This window comes from Sorex araneus, chromosome 4 (assembly GCF_027595985.1).
Source record: "Sorex araneus isolate mSorAra2 chromosome 4, mSorAra2.pri, whole genome shotgun sequence".
Lineage (NCBI taxonomy): Eukaryota > Metazoa > Chordata > Mammalia > Eulipotyphla > Soricidae > Sorex > Sorex araneus.
In genome coordinates, this window is record NC_073305.1 from 15,152,855 (window position 1) to 15,178,069 (window position 25,215).

Sequence of the window (25,215 nt, forward strand, 5' to 3'; positions counted from 1 at the left end):
TTGTCACTGTTGTATCAGAGGCTGCATGCATGGGGGGAGGGGTCATCCGCACCCGTGGGTGCTGTGTGCTCCCTCCCCCACTCTGCTGTGGGTCGCTGGGACCCCCTCTGAGTGTGAGGCGGTGTGGATGGGACACTCCAGCACACACTCAGGGCAGATTCTCTACACTGCGCCTCTTGTTGATAGGAAGGGCCTTACGCTCTTTTGTGCCACTTCTGGAAATGATCTTCTCTTTCTCCAGGTGATCATTGATGACCAGTTGCCTGTTGATCATAAGGGAGAATTGCTCTGTTCTTACTCTAACAACAAAAGCGAACTGTGGGTTTCTCTCATCGAGAAAGCGTACATGAAAGTGATGGGAGGGTATGATTTCCCAGGATCCAATTCAGTAAGTAGCGCGGTGATCCAGCCTTTGGCTGTCTAACGTGATTGTTTTAAGTGTGAAATAGCTTGAATGATATTTTTTCATGGAAAAGAAAGCAGACGGTCAACCCTGAAATATTTCCTTCAGTTCTTTTATTATGGGAGCACACATTTTCTTTTATAAGGGTTTTGCATTGTATTCATTTTAGGCTTTCATATTAGGAAAGCCTAAAATGTTTATCTGCTACGAGATTAGGATACAAGGTCAATTAAATATCCTGTTAATCATAGTATTGTTTACTGTACATTGCATGTAAATATTTACTCTTTCTGAAGAATCTTCAGATTAAAGGTGTCATATATTATTGTCATTTTTTATATACATTTTTTTTCTTGATAAATTCAAGTTTGCTGAATTCAGCACAGCGGGTAGGGCATTTGCCTACATGCGGCCGACCCAGGTTCGATTCCCAGCATCCCATATGGTCCCCTGAGCACCACCAGGAGTAATTCCTGAGTGTAAAGCCAGGAGTAACCCCTGTGCATCACCAGGTGTGACCCAAAAGGATAAATTCAGGTTCAAGGAATTTTTTCCATGTTAGTTTTCCCCACCTTTAACCCAATTTTAAAACTGACTTCTCTACTAAAGTTCTTTAGTTTTAATGGGTAAAATACTGGCTTATACCAGAAATTAAATAGCAGCACATCTTTGAATTCTAACACTCACCAGCCTATGGCCTTAGAAAAGACATTTAATCATTTTTAGTCTGTGCATGTCTTATAAGACATGTATCACTGTCACTGTATCACTGTTTCCCGTTGCTCATCAATTTGCTCAAGCGGGCACCAGTAACGTCTCCATTGTGAGACTTGTTACTGTTTTTGGCATTTTGAATATGACACAGGTAGCTTGCCAGACTCTGCTGTGCAGGCAAGATACTCTTGGTAGCTTGCCGGGCTCTCTGAGAGGGGCGGAGGAATCGAACCCGGGTCAGCTGCATGCAAGGCAAATGCCCTACCAGATGAGCTATTGCTCCAGCCCGAGATGGCATATACATATTAAATATATACATAATATATATTATGTATTATACTTTAAAACCTAGTTCTCAAAATTGTAATAAATGAAGTGGTATATGAAAACCATTCTTTATTCATCCCTGGTTAGTTTCCCAACCTTAGAACCAGGCAGCTTTTCCTCTTCTGGCTTTTATAATGCTAGACAGTGTTAACTCACGGGCATATGTAACAAGACATTAAAATTTCGTCCAAGTCTGCATGCTCCATTGCTCCATCCTTGAAAAATTTTTAGTTTAGCCTTCTAATCCATTTTCTGTTAACTTATTCATCATAGTTTAAAGAAAGAATGAATGTATATGTTAAGTACTAGAAAAGAAACTAAATTATAAGAATTCACTAATGATGGCTTGTCATTATTTTTACATCAGCATTTCAGCATTTTTTTTCATTTAGGCTTTTTCAGTTTTCATCGTACTTATCAGGGAAAAAATGGTCTTGTTATATTCAAGAAAAACAGCACAGATAGTCAGAAAATTTTTAGCTAATGTTTAAATCCATAAGATTTATTTCTAGTAGAAAGCCATGGATCGAACCTGGATCATCTTCTGATTTATTCTTTCAAAATCATTCTATCAGAGGCTGAGAAGATGGCTCAGTGGTCAGGCTCACAGGCTCTGCATGTTCTGGAACCCTCTGAGCTCCACCTGTGGTCCCCGCAGGGCCAACACACAGTCCCATATCCTCAACCCTCACATTAAACCACCTGCCCAGTTGATCAAGTCATACTAGGAGTTACCGCAGGACCCCCGGAGCACTGCTCGAGGGACCCTCAGCAACCCTCCGCCTCCATCATTTTATCAAGCCGCTAAGGTGTATTCACTCCTCATGGGGTTTATTTGTGAGCTGGAGAACAACGTGACAACCTTGACGTGTGGTTCTGTTGTAGAACATCGACCTTCACGCCCTGACTGGGTGGATCCCAGAGAGGATAGCCATGCACTCGGATAGCCAGACCTTCAGTAAGGACAGCTCCTTCCGGATGCTCTACCAGAGGCAAGTGCCCTTCTCCTCCTCTTCCTCCTTTTGTAAGGGACCATTTTCACACTCCATGCTTTCTTCACAGTGGATATTGTAAAAATTGTCATTTTTCAGTTATTAGGAAACCTGTGTTTTTATTTATATTACTTCAGTACTTACTAGAGTTGAGGTCACATGGTTGCAGTTAGTGTTTATGCTCCTGTACAAAGTTACTGTCCCTCCATCACCATCAGAGTGCCAAAGCCCTTGCTTCTTATCTTCCCCCTGCCCAGCCCCCTCCCCCCAGCATGGTAACCTCAAGTCTGTGGTCAAAGTCCAAGGGTGTGTTTTTATGGTTTGCCTCTCTTCATTTCTTTCTACACAGCACCTGAACGAGTCATCTGGTGTTTGTCCTCCCTTAGATTGATTTCGGTTAGTGTCACCCACTCCAGTTCCAAACAGGTCGTAGCAAAAGGCAGTATTTCATCTTCTCTGTAGCTGAGTAGTCTTCTGGTATGTAAATATACCACCAGGAAACGGGATTTGTAAAATGGATTTCACGTTAGTTACTCCCTGAATCAGCCCTCAGTTATGCCTACTGATGGCTGCAGTTAATCCAGCTTGTAAAGATTCTAAAACGTTTGAATCAGGATGTTCCAGTTTGTAATATTTTCTGTTGTTTCGCACTTCGTGAGTATTTACCAATTTCAGGGAAGATGAGACAAGGACAGCCATAAAGAAGAAGGTAGCTTAAGTCTTAAATGGATAAGGCACATGTAGGAATGGAAAATTATCTATACAGTAATATACATTCAGTAGTGAAGCTAGAAAATTCAGAAATTTTATAAATCAGCATTGCTTTAGGGGGTGTGCATTTGGCATTTCACATCAACCTTATCTTTATAAGCCATTTGAAAATGTCATGTTTGTTTTCCTTCATTGTAGATTTATATTAGTATTAAACTGTCTGAAGTGAGATGTGAGAAGTGATATGATTTTTCTGACATGTAGAAAATAGAAATGAACCCCATTTTAGAAAAAAAATTGCAGTTTTGTGGCAGTTTTTGTGTCAGCACATTAGATGAGAGGTGACGTGGCATGAGGTGACAAAAGTGCTTTTCTTTGATAATTTGTCCTTGGGGCTGTTGCAGGTTTCACAAAGGGGACGTGCTCATCACTGCCTCCACCGGAATGATGACTGAGGCGGAAGGAGAGAAGTGGGGTCTGGTTCCCACACACGCGTACGCTGTGCTGGATATTCGAGAGTTCAAGGTCTCGCCTTCATCTTTCCTCTCTTATTTGATACTAACATTGCAAGAGCCCCAAGTTCAGTTGGGGATGCTTTAACACTGGCAACTTGAGGTCTAGGCGAAGTTTAAAAGTCATTCCACCTGATAAATTAAGCACATTGACCTCTACTGATAGAAAATCTGAAAGGATGGGAAACATAACGAGTGATACCACAGCTGTTGCGGGGAATGCTGTTCATCTCTTTTGCATGAGGCCTTGGGTTGTGGTGAACGTACAGAGCTGCTCTGGCTGGGAGGGGCCTGGCCTAGATGTCTGTGGGAATGCAGAGGATGCTGCCCACGACAAACAGTGGAGCTGCAGGTGCTGCTCTTCCAGGGAGCCCCAGAGCTATCTCGGGCGTGCCCTTCCTCTGTGCTCAGTTACCAGAACCATCGGCGTCATTACTTCTCAGGTCAGGGGTTAGTGATTTATCACTGAAAAGTGTATTTGTTCTATGATTTGAGAAGACCAGGAATTAAGGGGGAAATTCCTTTTCGCTGACGATATATTACCTACACTCCCGAGTCACAGGGAAGTTTCCCGGTGTGCACCATTTGCTTCTGCTTTCGTTTATAGAAGGAAGCGGTGATCAGTCAGATTCAGCAGCAGCCGGGGACCAGCTGGAATTAGACTGAATTTTAATGTGTGGTCCATGGAGTTCCGTCAAGGCAATGTGGACCTGCATAGCACGTGAAAGGCTTCCAGATCAGCCACTGGTGTACCCCCCAGTGATACATATAGGGAATTTGTTTTCCTAGAATAAAAGTGATTACATCAAGCAGAAGTGTGAAATCGAATAAGCTGATAGTTTTTATTAGAAATTTAAGTTGCCATGGGCTGGAGCGATAGCACAGCGGGTAGGGCGTTTGCCTTGCACGTGGCTGACCCGGGTTTTATTCCCAGCATTCCATATGGTCCCCTGAGCACCGCCAGGAGTGATTCCTGAGTTCATGAGCCAGGAGTAACCCCTGTGCATCGCCAGGTGTGACCCAAAAAGAAAAAAAAAAAAGAAAAGAAATTTAAGTTGCCAGAAACATCAGTAGCAAAACATAACTTATTACTTGTCTATGTATATGTTGGGCTGGAGCAATAGCACAGCAGGTAAGGCATTTGCCTTGCACACAGCCGACCCAGGTTCGATTCCTCCATACCTCTTGGAGAGTCCGCAAGCTACTGAGAGTATCCCGTCCGCACGGCAGAGCCTGGCAAGCTACCCGTGGCGTATTCAATATGCCAAAAACAGTAACAACAGGTCTCACAGTGGAGACATTACTGGTGCCCGCTTGAGCAAATCGATGAGCAACAGGACGACAATGCTATGTATATGTTGTTAGAACATCCTGTGGGGCCAATATTAATGCACAAGTGAAGTAATGACGAAGTTAAATAATATCATGGGAAAGCAAGCTTAAATTTGAGGAAAAATTCTTCATACAGCATATTTGCATAATACTCTGATCTGATTGTTCAAGAGAAATTGGACAAAAAGCATGCTTATGAGACAAAGCACCAGTGTTTGCTTTGTTTTTGTTGAGGTAATATATAACTCTCCATTTTATTTTATGATTTTTATGATGCCATATACTCAGGTTAGGATCTCAGGTCTGCACTTTTCCACCAACTCACATCCCCACCTCCATTACCTGTGGTGTGAACCAAAACTTGAAATAAAAATGTTTTTAATTGCTAAGGCAAGAGAGATAGTACATTGGATAAAGCACTTGCATTGCATGCAGACAACCCACATTTGATTGCTCATATTTCATATGGTCCCCTGAGCACTGTCAGAAGTGATCCCTGAGCACAGGACCAGAAATAAGCCCTGAGCACCCCAGCCCCCAATAATACAATGTACAGAATGGCGGTAACATCAGAACTTCAAATAATAGCCTACAAAAAACCAGCATTATTCCCATGAAATTATTCTTCACGGCAGCTATTCTATAAAGAGTAAGGCTGTCTAGAGCACTGTAGGGGGAGTAAGTGTGGATCTATTCACAGGACATGTTCGCATCATAATTATAGGATAGTAACTGATCAGAACAATATTGCTTGCTGTGGACTCACCCTACTTTCACTTGTTTCCATGAACTCTTTGGGGTGATCTTACTTAACGACTTCTTCATGAGCAGCATAGCAGTTTATTTTATTTTCTTTGTTTTGGGGCCGCACCAGGCTGTTTCCAGTGTGATGCTCAAACTGTGCCCTGCCATGCTTGGGGGGCCATTTGGTGCTGGGGGTAAAACCCAGGTCTCCCCACATGGAAATAATGAGCTCCAGCCCTCCAAGCCGTCTCCTGAACCTCTGCCCTCCCCAATTAAAATCGTTATATTAGACCAGCCTGGAGAAAAGCACTGTAAAGAATAGTAATTTGATTTGGAAATCAAGTTGATGTGGAAAGAAGAGTTTTGATGCAGCCCTTTATAAGAGAAAATAATAATAAAATAATGGTAAAGCTGTTTTACAACTCGGATGCCTCTCTTTTCAACTTTTATTTCTTTTAAATTAGGGACTGCGATTTATCCAGTTGAAAAATCCTTGGAGTCATTTACGTTGGAAAGGGAGGTATAGTGAGAATGATGTAAAAAATTGGACTCCAGAGTTACAAAAATATTTAAACTTTGATCCTCGAACAGCACAGAAAATAGACAACGGTAAATTTCTGTTTCTAATTTATCGCCACTGAATCTTTAATGTTTTATCAATGTGAAATAACTTATGTTTTTCATGTATCATTAGGGTCCTTTGTATATTAACAAAGAACTGTAATTTTTAGGGATTTTCTGGATTTCATGGGATGATCTCTGCCAGTATTATGATGTAATTTATTTGAGTTGGAATCCAGGTCTTTTTAAAGAATCAACTTGTATTCACAGGTAATTTCTTGCACATCTACGGTATGCTTTATTGTGGACCCTGCTTTTCTCATGCAAAGTGAAATAGTTAATTTGGGAAAACAAGTCCTTTGTTCATGCCCACTGATGACTGTTGTTAAGTTTATTTGTATACCTCTTGGTTATGACAAAAAAAAATCGAGAGCATTTTCATTTAAAATACAACCCATATTTAATGGTATTCTATTTTGGTTTTATGGAAAATGTAACGGCTCTCTTCTCTGTTGACTTTATTTTTTAGTACTTGGGACGCTAAGCAAGGACCTGTGAAAGACGCCTATAGCCTGGCCAACAACCCCCAGTACAAACTAGAGGTGCAATGCCCACAAGGGGGCGCTGCAGTCTGGGTTTTGCTTAGTAGACACATTACAGACAAGGTACTGTTACCCCTTCCGTGGTACTCCATTCAGAAATTCTTTAACTATAATTAGACCAATGTGGATGAGATACATAATTTGACCGTCAGCTGATTGTTTACATGTTACTTGAAAATAGTGTTTTCTTAACTAAATGAATATTTTCCCTTAAGGAAATTTATAATTTGTGACCATACAATTGGAATGTTATAAGATCATCTTGTTCAAAATCATCTCAAGAAAAACAGGAGAAAGCTTATGAAGTTAAATTTAATCTTTTTTTTTTCTTTTTGGGTCAACCCGGCGATGCACAGGGGTTACTCTTGGCTCTGCACTCAGGAATTAGTCCTGACAGTGCTCGAGGGACCATATGCGATGCTAGGGATTGAACCTGGGTCGACCACATGCAAGACAAATGCCCTACCCGCTGTGGTATTGCTCTGGCCCGCTAAATTTAATCTTTTTCAGTGCCAAGAATCAAGCCCAGGACCTCACACTGAGCCACATCCCTTTCTCATGAGCGTTTGGATGTTAAATATTCTTTAGAGCCTAAGGATATTTTCATTAAAATATGCTGAAAAGGTTTCAGAAATGTTAAGCTGTTGGTCCAGATTCTGTGACAATCATAATAGCCTCTGAGTGCCATTTAATGCGTTACTTCCTATGATGTATTCCGCTGTTGAGATGAGTTTAATTGGGGGGAAAATGTTTCACAGGACTGCGTAGCTATAAAATTCTCTTCAAATCAGAATTAGCTTTATTTCACAGAAGAGCCTGTTTAAGCCCTTATTCATAATTGCATTTTTTTTTCCTTCTAGGATGATTTTGCAAATAATCGAGAATTTATCACAATGGTTGTATATAAGACCGATGGGAAAAAAGTTTATTATCCAGGTATGTTTAAAAGACAGACTATTTTTTTCTCTTTTTTGATGTTTTGGCAGTGCTTGACTCTGTGCTCAGGGCTTGCTCCTGGCAGTGCTCAGGAAACTTTATTGCAGGGACCGAACTCAGGCTGGCCGTGTGCAAGGCCGGTGCTTTACCCACTGCCCTCCTCTCTGGCCCTACAAAGGACAGACGCTTAAACACGTACATTTTATTTATGTGGTTCAGTTGAAAATGACAAATTTTATGTAGTCAATAAATAGAAAGAACGGCTAGACTGAACAGAAACCAAAAGGTAGGGAGATACTGAAGCGAATTGTGTGCTTTTATCTGTTTTGATTGGTTTTTAGTTTAGAGACTCAGGAATTTGGGGTTTCTGTATTCTTGCACATTGCTGTCGAGTGATATTTCTAAAATTTTGGTCTTTTTTATTTTGGGTCACACCCAACAATGCTCAGAGGTTACTTCTGGCTCTGCACTCAGGGATCACTCTTGGCAGCACTGGGTGGGGGGGCATAAGGGTAAAGCGATCGAACCCCCACCCCGCTGCGTGCAAGGCAAATGCCCAACCCACGGTACTGTTGCTTTGGCCCCTATTTGTAAAACTTTAGGGCATATCTTTTCCTCTAGTAAAAACCTCTGATTTTCCATGGATTCTTGGATAAAGTCCAGCTTTTCCGACAGCCTGTAAGTCTTCGTCTGCGTGGCCAGTGCCTCCCTCTCAGCCGCTGTCTCCCGCCTTTCCTTTCTCAGCGTTCTCCTGCAGGTTCTGCCGGGCTGACCTTGCTTCCCAGGAATCTCTGTCCTCCGTGTCCGCCGCCCACACCTTCCTTTTATCCTATTATATGTAGTGGATATGGTTAATATCCAGCTTATGTTATTTCCACTGCGGTGACCTTTTCTGCTGGAGATTTGTTCCCCGAGCAAGGAGCTCCTGAGGCGTTTAAGATCCTATGTGAAACCACAGTGATTGCAGATGCGAAAGGAAAAGGAAGACAAAAAAAAAAAAAAATCTATCACCAGATGGCAGTGACTCAGCTTATGTTCCCATTGGGGATGCAGGTCATAAGACAAAGACTAGTGACCTGTGTGTATAAAGAAGTCAGGCTCCGTGTTCATGAAAGCTTTGCTTGCTTTGGGCGGCCATGGAGACAGTTTTTGAGAAGGAGTAATGTTGGGGAATAGTTTTTCCCCAGCGTGCCCAGACACGTTGCGCACCAGATCCAGGCAGACATGGGGCGAAGGATGACGGGTTCTCAGAGAAACCACTCCGGGAGACAGCTGTTGGCCGTTCACTTTATTGCCAAGTACACACATATTTATTTTATAGAGGGTCTCGGCTTAAGAGGATGGTCCAATCACATAAAGTTTAGCATTATTGACCTGTCACCCTTCCAGCTCTGCTTTGCCCTAATCCCAGTTAGGACTAGGTGCTGCAGTTAGGAATGATTCTTGAGGGGGAGGTGACAATTCTTGGGAGCTTGAGTGAGACTCAGGGCTAGATCACGATCACGATAGCCCGTTAAACACCGATTTCTCAGGCGGGCCCAGTAACATCTCATTTCGTCCTTTCCCTGAGATCTTAGAAGTCCATCTGGACTTGGCCCTCCCAACGATGTTGCACTGGGGGCTCTTCAGGGTCACGGGAATGAGATCCAGCTTGTTACTGGATTTTGCATATAAATACACCATGGGAAGCTTGCAAGGCTGTCCCATGTGGGCAGGAAACTCTCAGAAGACTGCCAATTTCTCCCAAAGGGAGAAGCAGGCTAAAGATATCACTTCTGAGAGCTTGCTTTTAAGTCTCTGGATGTTGACCGTTGATGGGATTACACACACCTGGGTTCCTCTGCTGGTACCTTCATGCATGAGGCCTGTCCGAACGTGTAGAGAGGAGCCTCCAGCATGGCTGCAGCTAGGTTCCGGTGGTCTTCGGCCACCGGGAGCTCTGCTTGGGGTGGGGAGGGAAGCTGGAGCCCATCCCCTCCGAGGGGCCCCAGGGAAGACAGCCAGGCAAGAGACTCTCTGCCGGATACCCTGTAAAATATATCCAGACACTCCCTACTGGGTGCTCTGCAGGGACAGGTCTTATCTGCTCTGGTGCCTGTTGCCATGCTCCGCAGAGTAAGAGGCACGCTGGTGAACAGAGTTGTCACCCAGAGAAATAGGGATGAGGGAGCTTTACAGGTCAGAAGGGAACAGCAGATGGCAAGCCAGCCTGGAAAACGAGAAAAAGCTTGATGTTTCTTAAGAACAGAACTGGAGCCAGGAGACCAGGGGAGAAGCAGCGAGCATCGGAAGAGGTGACACAGGAGCAGACTCAGGCCAAACAAGGGTTCTCGGCCACCAGAGGCAGGTGGAATTTTGTGCTAAGTGATGGGAAAACTTTGGATAATTTTTTTTTCTTTTTGGGTCACACCCAGCAATGCTCAGGGGTTACTCCTGGCTCTGCACTTAGGAATTACTCCTGATGGTGCTTGAGGGACCACATGGGATGCCGGGGATTGAATCCGGGTTAGCCGCGTACAAGGCAAACGCCCTCCCTACTGTACGATGGCTCTGGCCCCCAGCTTTGGAAAATCTTAGTTGGAAAAATGACATGGTATATTTTGGGTTTCTTTGGGGGCCACACCTGGTGGTGCTCAGGGCTTACTCCTCGCTCTGCACTCAGAAATCGCTCCTGGAGAGGCTCAGGAGATCATATGGGGTGCCAGGGATTAAGCCAGACAAGCAAGCCCCCTACCCACTGCGCCATCTCTACAGCTCTGAAGTTTCGTGTTTTTTTTTGCTTTTTGTGTCACACCTGGCGATGCACAGGGGTTACTCCTGGCTCTGCACTCAGGAATTACTCCTGGCGGTGCTCAGGGGACCATATGGGATGCTGGGATTCGAACCCAGGTTGGCTGCATGCAAGGCAAATGCCCTACCCGCTGCGCTATCGCTCCAGCCCCAGCTCTGAAGTTTTATTTTCAAAGAGCATTCTTTGTAGAAAATATTAGAGAAAAAAATGGAAGCAGAGAAACCAGTTAGGTGCATTTAGGCCAGAAATGGTAGTGGTTTGATTGGTAGGAATGGAGTTAAGAGAACAGGCTAGAGTGTGGGTAGGATACTTGGTACAGGAGACAAGAGTGACTGGGTTGATTGCTGTGTTGTTGTTCTGCATGTGGAGTGAAGGAAAGGGGTGGAACTGGTCAGAGAGGGTGGGGGCATTGGAGGGAGCAGATGTGGAGTACAGTGGAAAGAAATGTTTGGTTTGGTGCCTTTGAGATAGCTAGTAGCTGTCTGTGCAGGTGCCAAGTAAGCTGTTGAACTTTTGAGGCGGCAGTAGGGTTAAAACGGAAGGTACAGGTTAAGAAGTTGGGGGTGTAGAAAGGTGACATCATCAAACTGTTTAGTTATAGACTGTTTACAGAGTAGGAGGTAAAGAGAGGTACTACCTGCACCTGCCCCTTGCACTTTGGCCTCTGAAGGATGAGCAGCAGGAACGTGCCAGGGGAGAGTCCGAAGAGAGTAGCAGGGAAAGCGGAGAAAGGGAAGGAAATAGTTCCTGAGGGAAGGGGCAGACCCTGTGTCCACTGCTGTGGTGGAGCCCAGGTCAGATCTGGCTAGAGAAGAGACTGTAGCACCTGGATGGGTGGAAGGGTGGGCTTCGAAGCCAATGAGGAGTGGTTCCAAAGAAACTGTACGGGAAGCGGTTGTCAGTTTGTTGCAAGAAAACTGTCCAAAGAAATGGACAGTGATGATTGTGAAGACTGTTGAAGAGTATGTTAGCATTGTCTTAATTGCAAATTATGGGAAATAATCTAATTTCCAAATTGAATAGCTAAATGGTAGTATAATGCATCATACTCATGTATTAAAACATTACATAGGCAACTTTACAAGGAATAATCTAGATCTATATAGAACAACTTGAATCTTAGAAATATGTTAAGGTAGAAGCTAAGATTATATTTTTTAAAGGGATACATGCTCACAGAAATGCCATTCATTCATTTATTTGGGAGGATATATGTATGTAAGGGTGATGGATAAAGGAAATTTGTTTAATAAAAAAGCTGGTCTGACCCTCCCCCGGATGTTATTGTGATTCTGAGAATAGGGACTATATTTTTGTATGCCTTGTAGCTTTGCAGTTTTTTTGTTAGAGTTATAGTAACAGGTAAGGCACTTGCCTTGCAGGTGACTGTCACGGGTTTGATCCCTGGCATCCCACATGGTCTCCTAACCCCCACCAAGAGTGATTCCTGAGCACAGAGCCAGGAGTGAGATTTGAGCACCTGTGGGGTGTGGCTCCAAAACAAATAAATAAATAAAGATTAAATCATGATTTTAAAATCCTTTACTAACAGTGGTGGAGGGAAGCGCTAATGGTGTGGGATTGGTGTTGGAATATTGAATGCCTGTAGCAAATCACCATGAACAACTTTGTAAACCAGTGTTTATATAAAGTGTAAGGGGAAATTTTACATATGTAGGCTTAACATATTCCATGTAAACCCCAAACTATATTAACACAGAATTACATGATTATTACCATAATAAGATGCAAGCATAAAATTAAATTCAATGTAATATATTTTAGATTCTAGATTTGAAACATATATATGTAAATGAGAATAGGTGTTTTTACATAGGCTTTTATATAGGTTTTAATTTTATTTACATAGGTCGGAATCATATTGTAATCACTCATTGGCCCTTACTGATTCATTTTCTGATCATTCTATTTGCCATTTCTTAAAGTTTTGTTGAAATAAGCAATATAATGTAAATTTGTTATGTGCCCAAAGGGGCAGGTTGGGATTGGGAGGGAAAATGGGAGGGGGGGGATATTAGGGGAGGGAAGGTCACACTGGTGGTGTTGGAACACGAAATGCTAGAAACAACTGTATAAAGAACAACTTTATAAATTCATGTTTTTTAATAAAAATTTACTTAAATAAAATAAAATCCTATACTAGAGAGTGACCAGAGCGATAGTACACTACATAAAGGCCTGGGTTTGATCCCTGGGATCCCATATGGTCCCCCCAGCACCACCAGGAATGGTTCCTGATTGTAGAGCCAGGAGTAGCCCCTGAACATGGCTGGGTGTGTGCCCCCTAAACCCATCAAAAAATAATCCTATACTAGGAAAAAATATACAGCAAAGAGTCAGAATTGACAGAGAGTATATTTCAAAAGATTGCTTTTGCTGCCTATTTGAATATATTTCATTTTAAATATTTAAATTGTGCCATTACAAAGTTCTGAATTAAAATGGTAATTCTTTAGGACCATTGTATTTTAAAGATAAAATAAAATTAAGGTATGTCCATCCACTTTAAGCACTTTTTAAAAAAAAATTATTTTTATAAAGTTGTTCACAATAATTTATTACATTCAATATTCCAACACCAGTTCCACCACCAGGTGGAACACCTTTCTACCACCACTATTTTTGAATTTTTCTAACCACCATCCAAGCCTGCCCCGATAGCAGGACCTAAATAATTAGTGTTGCTTGTTCTGGATAATTTGCTAGAAATGATCAGAAAAGAGTTCCTTAGAAGAAAGTGTGTGAAGATTGTTGCATCTCACCCTGGAGCCATTTAGCCCTTGTGTAAGAGATTACTAACAGGTTGTTACAGGTTAAGCCTTGTGTGCTGATATTTTTTAAATAGAGATTGGTTGCCTTCTACACTACATCCCATCCAATGTGTTGGATCCTGGTACATCGTTGGTATAAAGTATGAGATGTCATTCCAGGAATTCTAAAATTTTAAATAAGGTTATACAGCTGAAGTTAAATTTTTAACTGGATGGTGACTAAGTCCCTCCCAGAGAGCCCGGCAAGCTACCGAGAGTATCCTGCCCATACGGCAGAACCTGGCAAGCTACCCGTGGAGTATTCGATATGCCAAAAACAGTAACAACAAGTCTCACAATGGAGACATTACTGGTGCCTGCTCGAGCAAATCGATGAGTGATGGGATGACAGTGATACAGTGCTACAGTGGTGACTTTGGGGTCTGGAGGCATCCCTGCAGCTTGTTGCCCTCTTCTGAGATTTATTAGTCTCTGGATCATGGTCATTTAATGAGCTTATATGGCACCAGAGGCAGTTTGTGGGCGTGACTGCCAGGGTCCCGGAAAAACAGATCATCTTCCCCAATAACTTGAGCGCCTGGGAATTTGTCACAAACCCCGCATACCTGAGTTTTCCAACAGATTCACTCATGGATGAGGCTTGTCAGAGCCTGTGGAGGTTGGCAGTGAGCATGGTGTCGATTGGGTACTGGAGATTTTCAGCTGTCAAGATTCTGTTGGGGCAGGTGGGGGGACTCACCCACCCCCTCCAGGGTGTCCCGGATATGAGATAACGCCTGGCATGGGGCCTGGGGGCATCTCTGTAGCTTGTTGATCTCTTCTGAGATTTGTGAGTCTTAATCACTTTTCCTGCCAGCCATAAAAGTCTCCTATCCTGTCAACCTGTTTGCTTGCAGCTGACCCAGCTCCGTATATTGATGGGATACGCATTAACAGCCCTCATTATTTGACTAAGATAAAACTGACCACACCGGGGACCCACACGTTTACACTAGTGGTTTCTCAGTATGAAAAACAGAACACAATCCACTACACAGTCCGGGTAAGTAAAACCCAACCTACAGTGATGTCAGTAATACAAAGTACTTAATGTGCTCTTCTATGTGGATTTATGTGCAGAAAGTTATGTCTGGAAGTTTGACTTGTGAATATTTTTATATGTGTACTCAGCCATATATCACAATACTACATTAAGTGATTACAGTGCTTCCTGTAGAAAAATGTTTTATTTTGAATTTGCAGTTCAGTTTTCAGATTCATATTTTAACATGCCATATTACTTCAGGGCTAGGTAATTAATTCAATATTAGAGCCAGAAATAAAAACTCCTAGTACTTTCATTGAGTTAAAAAAAAATAAATAACATCGAATTTAGTAGAAAGGAACCAATGGCTAAGAAACTGCTATTTTCCCATAGCTGGGAGACCATTGTGGGTTTGTTGTGGATACATTTGTTTGCCAGCAATCAGTAAAGAAGCTCAATTCCAATAGATTTTTAGTAATGAAAAAGGCCATTGGGGAGCTGCTTCTCTGCAGACCAAGACCTGGAGGGGTGTTGGTTTCTCCTGAGCGCCCCAGTCAGCAGGAGTCTGGACTAAAATCTTGTCCAGTAAACCTGCCTTGCTGCCATGTTGCCTACAGAAAGACTTGAATATGCCAACTAGGATTTTAGTTTTCTGTTTATTTTTTTCTATGACTTCAGTATTTGTCTGAGAGTGAGCTTTATCCATATATTATTATTGTTTTTTAACCTAGGTATATTCGGCATGCAGCTTTACTTTTTCTAAGATTCCTTCACCGTATACCTTATCAAAACAGGTAAAAGAATTTATTACTCTGGGCATCTCAGACATCTGAGAATTCCCTTGTAGCTTTATCCTTTTATTCTTCACCTTTAACAACTTTGCGAAAAATGAAAACATTCCGGCACTTAACAGAAAATGCCAAATAGCCTCCAATCTGAGTTGGAATGATTGGTCTTCAGTGGGCATTGTTCAGTGAGTCTGGGGAAGAGACTGGGGGGGCCTTGTGGGGGGGAGAATAGTGTAAGGAAAGACTGGAAGATGGGGGGCTCCGTGTCGCAGAGCAGTCTGACCTTGTGGGTCCCTGAATTATCAGTGACAGACCAGAGAGAGGAGGAGGGCGATGGGACAATTGCTTGACTTGATTTTAAGTTGCAGAGGGGTTTTTAGTTTTAAAGTTGAAGAATGTGAACGTCTTTTTAATAAAAACATTTCTCTTTTGTTAGATTAATGGAAAGTGGAGTGGTCATACTGCTGGAGGATGTGGAAATTTCCAAGAGACCCACAAAAATAATCCCATTTACCAATTCCATGTAGAAAAGACCGGGCCATTATTGATCGAGCTAAGAGGACCAAGGTTTGTGATAAGTAACTTCGTTCAGTCGTTGTTCGGGGCAGGAAAGATGCTCAGAGGTAGAGGACTTTGATCTGCCTTAGAAAACCCAGGCGACCAAAATAAAAATTGTAGTGAAACTGAATTTAAAGGAATAAAATAGACCTGTGTATTTTATATATATATATATATATATAGGCACTTGACGTATAAAAAAGATGGTATTACAGAGGACTTAGAATTGTCTCTCCATTAAAATAGTGCTGAAATCATTGTGTTCATGTCTCTGAAAAGTAATTATACCCGTCTTATACCAAATCTAAAAACCAATTCTGGGAGAATTACCAATAAAGTAACACTGTAATACTGTCATTCTGTTATTCATCAATTTGCTCTAGCGGGCACCAGTAACGTCTCCATTGTGAGACTTGTTACTGATTTTGGCATATCAGATATGCCACAGGTAGCTTGCCAGGCTCTGCCATGCAGGCGGGATACTCTCGGTAGCTTGGCAGACTCTCCAAGAGGGACAGAGGAACCGAGAATCGAACCCAGGTCGGCCGTGTGCAAGGCAAACACCCTATCCGCTGCACTCTTGCTCCAGTCCTAATAAAGTAAAGTAATTAAATAACCTCAAAGTAGGGAAAGAGAGCTTAAGACACAAAGATCACATAAAAAGATTGGGGCTGGAGCAATAGCACAGCAGGTAGGGCGTTTGCCTTGCATGCGGCCAACCTGGGTTCGATCCCAGCATCCCATATGGTCCCCTGAGCACCACCAGGAGTAATTCCTGAGTGCAGAGCCAGGAATAACCCCTGTGCATCACCGGGTGTGACCCAAAAAGCAAAAAACAAAAAAAAAGAGAGAGAGATCTACAAATGATCTATATGAGTAAGAAAAATGCCTGGTTTTCAAAAAGTAAAAAAAAAAAAACCCAAATGGTTAGTGTAAGAGCCACAAAGAGCTATCTAAATATTCCCTAGTGGCATTAACAATGATATTTTTTTTAAAAAATCAATTACAGCATGCTAAGCCTTTCAAGCAGTGCCAAGCAATAGAAAGGACCCCGAGCAGACTGTGTACTGCTTGACTCTACGTATGGGAACTGAAAACAGACAAAGCTATTGTGCATTGCATGAGGGTGCTCACGTGGGCCATGAGTTTGCTGCAAAGCACGACATACAGAGACTTGATTATCCAGGCTTAGTTCTGGGGAGATGGGAGTTATCAGAAAGGAATTCTGGGGGCTCAGAGGGTTGTTTTTTTTTTTAATCTTGATTGAAAAGGCAACTATTTGTTCACTTTGTTAAGTGAACATTGTTAAACCATGTAAAATCTTTACCAGTTTAACAGGTAAAACAAGGTGTCTGGAACTGAGCCTTTGTAGTTAACTTATCGGGAGACTGGAAGTGGAAAAACAGTGGCTGTGTATTATTTTCCCCTCCCGGCCTATTTGTGTCTTTTTCCCATATCCCTCTGACTTAAGTGTTTTGTTTTTTGGGTTTGTTTGTTTGAAACTTGCACACAGTGCTCGGGGAGCCTGCTGGCCACTGCAGACAACTGGGCCAACCAGCTGGCCAGCTCAGAGCTAGAGCCCGAGGCCGCAGGGGACTGCCAGACCCAGGGTGTGGGAGCCGGGAGAAGCACGTGCTCAGGGTTCCAACGCAGGTCCCCACACACGCAGAGTGCGCAGCTCTGACCACTGAACTCTCTGCCCACCCCCACGTAGGGGTCCTCAATTTTAAGCATGAAGAAGGACAGAGATGAACTCCACTCCTCCGTGACAGTTTTTCCCTGCGCGTCAGCTTTTTGCCACAGACGTGAATTCCGGTTTATTTGTTGTAACCAAGAAATCTCAGCCCCAATATTAAATTCTTTATATTTTCTTGTTTTATTTGATGTGAGATAGAACTTGGTGATGTTTCTGTGGCCTTGTCACTGCCAAGCCCCTGCCTCAGTGATGTGGCATGGGTCCCCCCCCCCCCCGGCTGATTACTTTTGACTCCAGAGTTTCATCAGGACTGTCTCCGTCAGGTGCCACTTTTTCTGCCTCATGCCCTGGCAGTATTTTACCATTTAAATATAGTCTTCTCTTCTAAAGTCAGTTTAATACAGCTATGGCTTCAGTTTAAAAATATACATGGCAATGAAGTGAAATTCATCAGTTATACAGTTGGGGTGGGGGGCGGGGGTGGAGGGTATACTGGGGATTTTGGTGGTGGAATATGGGCACTGGTGAATGGATGGTGTTTGAATACGGTATAACTGAGACATAAACCTGAGAACTTTGTAACTTTCCACATGGTGATAAAATAAAATAATAATAATAATAATAATAAATATATAGATGTAAATGGCATTTTGTATGATTGAGAGTGAAAATAGCGCCCATGTGCTGACCGGGCCGCTTCCTCCTCCTGAAGCTTTCAAAGCATAGCACTTGGTCTAATAACACATTTGCACCAAAGTCTAATTTTTAAATCACATTATCGAAGCCCCTAAGAGCCTGCAGTGATCCTGGTTTTTCGTTGTTGTTTTCTCCTGGTAGGCAATATAGTGTTGGCTTTGAGATTGTCACCGTGTCTGTGGCGGGAGACCCCGGGCCCCATGGCTTTCAGAGGAAATCCAGCGGCGACTACAGGTAATGTGGGTGGTTCCATTGCATCTCATTCCTCCTTTCCTGTGGCATCTTCAGTAAACCTTGTTCTCATTTTCCCCTGAATACAGGTGTGGGTTCTGTTACCTGGAATTAGAGACTATACCTGCTGGAATCTACAATATCATTCCCAGTACTTTTTTGCCTAAACAAGAAGGGCCTTTTTTCTTGGACTTTAATAGTATTATTCCCATCAAGATGACGCAGCTTCAGTGATGGAGAAAGGTTAGCACTGACCGGATTTTTATGCTCACCAAGCATCAGGTCTTCAGATGAGGGCTAAACTAAATGCAGCAAGAGAATTAGAGCTCTGAAAACTGACAGTGGGTGCCTGGTGCTCACATCAGGGTGTTTAGTGAGAATTGTACTTCGTTGGAATTACTCTAAGTCACACAGGAGTGCCACTGACACATGGCTTTGTATATATGGAGCTGGTTTGGACTTAGGGGCCCCACTGTATAAAAAAGTTGGTGATAAAGGACTGGACTCAGTCAACACAGTTAGATGAACCTGCGAGAGGGACTGAGGCCCCCTTAGGAAAATGAAGAGCACAGACTCTGTCTGCAGCAAGCTGTAGGCTGGTGCAATAGTCCAAAGTAGATTGTCTGTCGGGCAGAAAGCATGTTGTCTGTTGAACCTGCTTGTATCATGATTCTTCTGTACATCTCGGGCAACCAATTATCAAATGAATCATTTTACCATTACACTTAACCCTGCATTACTTATGATTTTAAATGTTTATTGTTGTCCAGGTGTTTTGAAAGAATAAAGCTTTAAGAAATACTAATTTAGTATGAAGGTACTCAAGAATGAGAGCTGAAATTAGTTGTCTCCCATCCATGTAAAGAAAATTCAGATATCTTCATTATTGCAATTTTTCTTCATTGGCTTAGTGAAAGTAGTAATCTGCAACATCGAAGACACCACGGTTTCATCATTTTAATAGTTCTACAATTCTGTGTTTAAAAAAAATATGAATGAGAAATATATAGTAATTGGGGTTGTATTCGGAAAAAATTGTCGAGCTATAACCAGTGTGCATCAGAACCCAACAGAGCAGCGTGATGCTCCAGACTTTAAAGATCAGAAAATAAGTGGGAATTTTTCATCATCTCTACTTTATAATTATTAAATGTATTTTTAATTTCTACTACCTTTAATTGAAATAAAATGTTTATACTTTAATGGAAACTTCATCATTGAAACCAAGAGAAACTGGCTATTAAAGGACTTTCATCTTTTGTGTTCCATTGGAAATAACTCATTTGCATGAAAATTTACAATTCAACAAAAAAAAAATTTTTTTTTGCATAGTAATAGGTTGTCAGTGAGATTTGAGATTTCACTTAGGTGCATATTTAGTACTTGCAACTTGAGTGTATTAATGCTAAGTGTTCTAATTTCCTATAGCTTGTCAGAAAAAAATCTAAAAGCACAAGAGGTCAATGAAAAAACTCAAATTATTTAAGATGAAACTAAGCTTAATTCTGACGACTGTCTATGAGCAGTCACACGCCGGATACTGACCGCGCCACAGGAAGTGCTGCAGCTGTTTTGAGTAAGGGGAAGATTCATTTTGGTTGGACCAAGATAGAAAGGGTGCTTCTTGGCACATTAGAACATCCGGGGAGCTTTTTAAAGTTCAGTACCCAAGACTACCCCCCCCCCCCCCCGCCAATAATTCAAATTCTCGGGCAATGGGAAGGATTTTTAAGCTTCCCAGGTGCAGCAGAGGTTGAAGACAGCTTCTCCAGCTGATGGGTAAACAGTCTTGTCTTTATTTCTCTGAGACTCACTCTTTGGCTTCGGGAATAGCAAAAGTGGAATTTGAATTCAAACCTTGGTAACAGGGTCTGAAATGACTGGGATCCAACATTTTTAGTGACAGTGACAACAGCTGACTGACTACTGGGTTCCATGTTCTTCCTGATCGCAAGAAGACTGCCTGAGAGATTCTGGTAACGTCAGGATTTGTCTGAAATCACAGAAAAGTCAGACATCTTCTTAAGCCATTTTTATTACACTCAAGGTATTAAGACAAGTACAAAATAACCATGTAATTAGAATACATGTCTCAGTCGTTAAAAAAGGAGCATTACACTACAATATGACAGTTTCCAAATGACTTCCACATACAGAATTTAACCAACAACTTGAAATGGGGGTTGCTTTTCTTCCTTTTAGAAATGCTAACACCACCCCCCCAAAAAAAATGAACAATACTGAGCTCTACGTAGGTGTAACATTAAAAACAGTAAAGAAAAGCAGCCTTAGCTCTACTATTAGCATAACAGACCCATTGCCTCTGTTTAGCAGCCTCTGCCAATACATGCCTACTCCCTCTCCTAGCTTTAAGGTACAACTTTCTCTAAGAAATACTAGTGCGGCATAACCCTTAAATAATAGCCTTTATTTAAAAAAAAAATGACAACCTACAGAGAAATGAACGCCTTGTCAATCTAGACAGAACAACAGCAACCATTCTCCACATGCACTTCTTAGATGAAGTCCCCTCGGCTAGCAGGACAGGGTCGACGCTACAGAACCTTCTCTCCCACCGCCACAAATCCCCTTCCAGGTTAAGTGTCTGCTGCCCTTGTCCCCCACCCCACCCCACCCCTGCTTCCCCCACTGGCATTCATCGTTCCCGTCCCCCAAAGTGCATTTCATGGAAACCTAGGAAAATGCCTTTAACGAGTATCCCAGCATACACGTTTTAGAAACCACTCGGACCATCGAGAGTATTTCATCTCAGTCCCTCCCTCGGGGTGGTACAGAAAGGGGCGCACCCCTCCCGATTCCCAAACGAGGTGAGGGTGGGCAGGAGAAGGGGAAGAGGAGCAAGCTGCTGGCTCCAGTTTGCCTCAGTTTCCCAGCCCCTTTTGCCGGCCCGGGTTCTTGGCGTCGGACCTAGTTATTGCTTCCATACCTCGTGGCAGGGCTGGGGGGCACACAGGGCGTGGCCCCGGCCACTGTCTGCCTGCAGCACCTCTGCTCGGGAAAAGCTACCAGCGTACCCGGGAGATAACTCCTCAGCCCTCCAAGGTCACCGCAACGCCGTGGGGGCAGTCGAGAGAGGTCAGCGCTTATGATTTGGCATACGTTAAAATGATTATTGGCACAATGTTCTCCACACAGTCTGGCGTATAAACGGGCGGTACGCACTCGGGCCTCGGCGTGGGGTCAGCCAATCTGCACCGCGTCTCTGTCGGCCTCGATGGCCTCTCTTCCCTTGATGCACTGCAGGGACAGCTGCGTCATCCGCTTCTCCAGGGCCTGGCCCTCCGGGGACGCGCCGCCTTCGCTCTTGCCTCCGTCCGTGTGGCTGCCGAGCCCACGGTTGTTGTTGGCTTTGTCGCTCCTTTTATTCTCTGCCCCCTCTGCCCGGTCTCCTAGGGACACGCAAAGATGAGTGGAGTTAGCTCCCCTCGGGCCCCGCCTCACCCCTGTAACTGGCCCTGGCCTGGCTTCTCCTTGGAGGGGGAACCACCCCCACCCCCGCCAAGCACCCAGGAAACCCCTTCCTGAGCAGGGACGAGATGCAGCAGCCGGAGACCCTCTCGCCACCCTCCCGGGGCCCTTGGCACCCGGCGCTGCACATACCTCGCTCGACCTCGCACTCGGGAGAGGAGGCCCCGCTGCACTGGCTGCGGGGCCCCAGCACGGGGAACATCAGGCCGAACTCGGACAGGGACACGGGGCTGGGCAGGTCCAGGCTGCCCGGCCTGACCGCCGCGGGGAACTGCTCTGGTATCTCCGAGGGGCTCGTGGGTCCTGAGCTGAAGCTGGACACGGATTGGGTTTCCGAGTCGTCTTCGGACAAGAAGTTGCTGCAGGCATCATCCTCGAAAGCCTCGGAGGCCACTGCGGGGTGGGGGAGGGGGTAGAGACAGAAGCCCCGTCAGACAGGCCCGTCGGCAGCTGTGTACCTGACGCCTTTGGCAGTGAGAGCGGCCGGGCCACCTGGGGCCTGACCACCCCCAGCAGGGCCAGACTGCCACAACTGAGTCCCCTGAGGTGCCTGTCCCTGCCACAGCTCCCCAGCCCTGGCCTCAGAGCCGATGTCGCCAGACTGCCCAGACATGGCCGATGACTGAGCCAAACCCAGACGCTTTTCTCCAGCACGGCCCCACAGGCAGGGCCAAAAATGGACCCCGAACCATCCCAAAGGCAGACCATGGGGCACTGTTCTCCCAAAGCAGAAGCTTCTGGAACACTGCATGGAATGCCGACTGGGACCCCTTTGCTTCCAGGTGACATGATCCCCCGAGGGGCATGCGTGGAGCCCACCCAAGCCCCGTGTTCCTCTCGCTAGCGGGACACAAGCGAAAGTGCCTGATGCACCAGGGAGGCTCAATGTCCGCTTCCTTTATCTCAGGCAGAAACAAACTCCTGTCTACTGACACTGAATTCCCAAGGCGAGCACATGGGAAAGAACCCATAAAAGTTTCTCTATCTCACAGAAAAGGAAGAAGGGGCAGGGGTGTGAAGACAGTACCCAGAGGGGCGAGTTTGTCTTGTCTTCAGGGCTTTGGGGGCTTCTTAGATATCCAGGAATCCTCCCCCAACAGCAACTCCCAGCCAACTGAGCCCGTGGCCAGCAGTTTGTAAGACAAGTAACCCCTGGGGATGGAGAGGGCACGGTGGGCCGGGTGGTCGCCATGCTCTCAGCCAACCAGGTTCAATCACCGGCATCCCACATGTTCCCCCGAGCACTGCCAAAGTAATTCCCACCACCAGGAGTAATCCTGAGTGCAGAGCCAGGAGTGTGCCCTGAGCATCGCCAGATGTGGTCCAAAAAGCAAAAGCAAAACAGACAAGTCACCCCTGTGCGGCCTCTGGGCCCTAGTGGGTGTTCCTGATCAGCCAGAGGGTTGCAGGAGAGAGTACTGCCATTTTGCCCGGGGTGGGATGTGCGGGGAAATGGTCCAGGGTCAGACCCCAGCCAGGCCCCATTTGCTGAGGACTGGCTGGGTGCCGGGTGATCGGAGTCCTCGGGACCGCTCTGCCCAGTTACCGCAGATGATACTCTCATGTCCCAGCTCACCCGGGAAGCAAGGAAGAGAGATCACAAGCCCTTTGCCCGCACCACGTGACCCTCGGGATGGTCAGGCCAGGATCAGAATCAGATCCAATTCCAAAGCCCCTCTACCCAGAGTTAACTTTACTCCCGGGACTTCTCAGAACCAGGAATGTGAAAATGCATCACTTGCCCGAAGCCTTTCACCCTGGGTCTCTGGCTTCAGGGGGCACGCAGCCCCCAAAGGCAGGAAGCCAGGAGACACGGCCCCCCAGCCAGTCCCAGGGACGCCCTTCTGTGGTGGCGGGGGAGAAGATGCCACCGGCTCTGCCACCTCCCTGTGGGCACACGGCCAGCCGCCGACTCACCAGAAACAGCATCCGGCTCAGGCTTGCCCACCGACAGACCCTCGACGGCCAAGCTGCCCTCGGCGCCGACGCCGCAGCCCCGGGGCCCCATGGCGCTGGAGCGCCGGCGCTCGTGGATCTCGTCGGAGATCATCTCCAGGTTCTTGAGGGCCGTCTTGTACTCGCCCTTCGCCAGGGCCAGCTTGGCCTGCAGCTCGTCCACACTCTTCTTCAGTTGCTGGCCGGGAGAACGACAGGGAGGCGGGTCAGGGAGGGCCACCACCGTCCTTCCTGCCCCCGTCCAGGGCACAGACCCCGGGCTCAGCTGGCAGGAAGCCACACCGCACGTGAGGGGGCCCTGGACTGTGATTCTCCCCCCGGGGGGAGGGCTGGAGAAACGCAGGTGGTCGGGGGTGGAACCTGAGAGGTGGCACTTCTGAGCTCCCGGGCGCGTGGCCTCGGCAGATCCTAGAAGTGCCCCGAGGAGACTATTCCCCGTGAGATACAGAACCTGATAGTCCGAGAGCCACAAAATTCTGTGGTCAGGTCCTGGGTCAAGATGGGATAGACATCATGCAGCCTGTCCTCTCTCTGTCTCTGTCTCTCCTCTCTCCTCTCTCCCTCCCTCTTCCACCCACCCCTTTCTCTCCACCCCCTGCAAAAAAAGACCTGGAAGCCTACTACTGAAAAGTGGGGCTCTGGTGTCACCAGCCACAAAGCCCAGGACCCACACACACATACCTCCAGCTGCACGTAGTACTTTGCCTTGAGTTCGAAATAAGGCCTGAAGGAGAGAGGAAGGAAAAGCGTCAGAGCTAGCTGGGAAACTCGGTGGCTACAGTGAAGTCCACAGGTGTGGGAGGGAGGGAGTCAGACTGGCCCCTTTCTACGACTGAGTCAACACGAGACTCCAACGTGTCCAACTCCAGGGCTGGGTGGACTCAAGAGGGCAGTCAGAGCCCCGAGTGACCCTCATGTCCAAGGACGGGAAACCAGGGCCGGAAAGAGAGTACAGTGGGTAGGGCGCTTGCCATGCATGTGATTTGCTCCCTGGTCAGTTCCGCTGGAGCACCCCAGCCCCAGCTCTCCTCTCCACCCCCTGCCTCTGGGGGTTCCCTAGGTCTTGGGACTCAGAGGGAGAAGACGGGAAAGAGCAGTAGAGAAGTAGGAGGCCAGACTCACTTGGACTTGTTGATGGCGCGCTTGAGTTTCTTCTCCAGCTGCCGCATGCGGCCCATGGCCGCGTTGTATCTGGCCGCTGTCTCCTTGTGTACCAGCTCGCTCCGTGTCTTGGTCTGCTCGGCCTCCATGACCTTCAAGCAACAGCAGAGGTCAGCATGGCCCAGCCTGGACCGGCCCCTGTGCCAAAGTGTGACTTATGTCATGGACAAAGATCCTTTGAGACAGTAGTGAGCCAAGG

At 45.5% G+C, this 25,215-nt stretch overlaps 2 protein-coding genes across 4 annotated transcripts in view; one reads left to right on the forward strand and one right to left on the reverse strand.

The window, feature by feature from the left end:
- CAPN7 (calpain 7) overlaps positions 1–19,676 on the forward strand; it is a 42,681-nt gene extending 23,005 nt beyond the window's left edge. For 2 of the 3 annotated variants that reach the window (XM_055134762.1, XM_055134761.1), the window contains exons 10-21: positions 242–388; positions 2,330–2,436; positions 3,552–3,672; positions 6,200–6,344; positions 6,467–6,566; positions 6,826–6,961; positions 7,759–7,834; positions 14,314–14,459; positions 15,173–15,235; positions 15,666–15,796; positions 18,321–18,413; positions 18,500–19,676. In XM_055134762.1, coding sequence (XP_054990737.1) covers positions 242–388; positions 2,330–2,436; positions 3,552–3,672; positions 6,200–6,344; positions 6,467–6,566; positions 6,826–6,961; positions 7,759–7,834; positions 14,314–14,459; positions 15,173–15,235; positions 15,666–15,796; positions 18,321–18,413; positions 18,500–18,644 — 1,410 coding nt within the window. In that variant the 3' untranslated portion in view covers positions 18,645–19,676. The remainder of the gene's footprint in view (positions 1–241; positions 389–2,329; positions 2,437–3,551; positions 3,673–6,199; positions 6,345–6,466; positions 6,567–6,825; positions 6,962–7,758; positions 7,835–14,313; positions 14,460–15,172; positions 15,236–15,665; positions 15,797–18,320; positions 18,414–18,499) is intronic. The other variant, XM_055134763.1, reaches the window with a different exon arrangement.
- A 751-nt stretch (positions 19,677–20,427) lies between these two features.
- The window catches only part of SH3BP5 (SH3 domain binding protein 5), a 74,956-nt gene continuing 70,168 nt past the window's right edge, over positions 20,428–25,215 (reverse strand). Inside the window, exons 5-9 of the mRNA XM_055134764.1 lie at positions 24,978–25,108; positions 24,537–24,579; positions 23,817–24,033; positions 22,032–22,292; positions 20,428–21,820 (exon numbers count right to left, since the gene is read on the reverse strand). Coding sequence (XP_054990739.1) covers positions 21,612–21,820; positions 22,032–22,292; positions 23,817–24,033; positions 24,537–24,579; positions 24,978–25,108 — 861 coding nt within the window. The 3' untranslated portion in view covers positions 20,428–21,611. The remainder of the gene's footprint in view (positions 21,821–22,031; positions 22,293–23,816; positions 24,034–24,536; positions 24,580–24,977; positions 25,109–25,215) is intronic.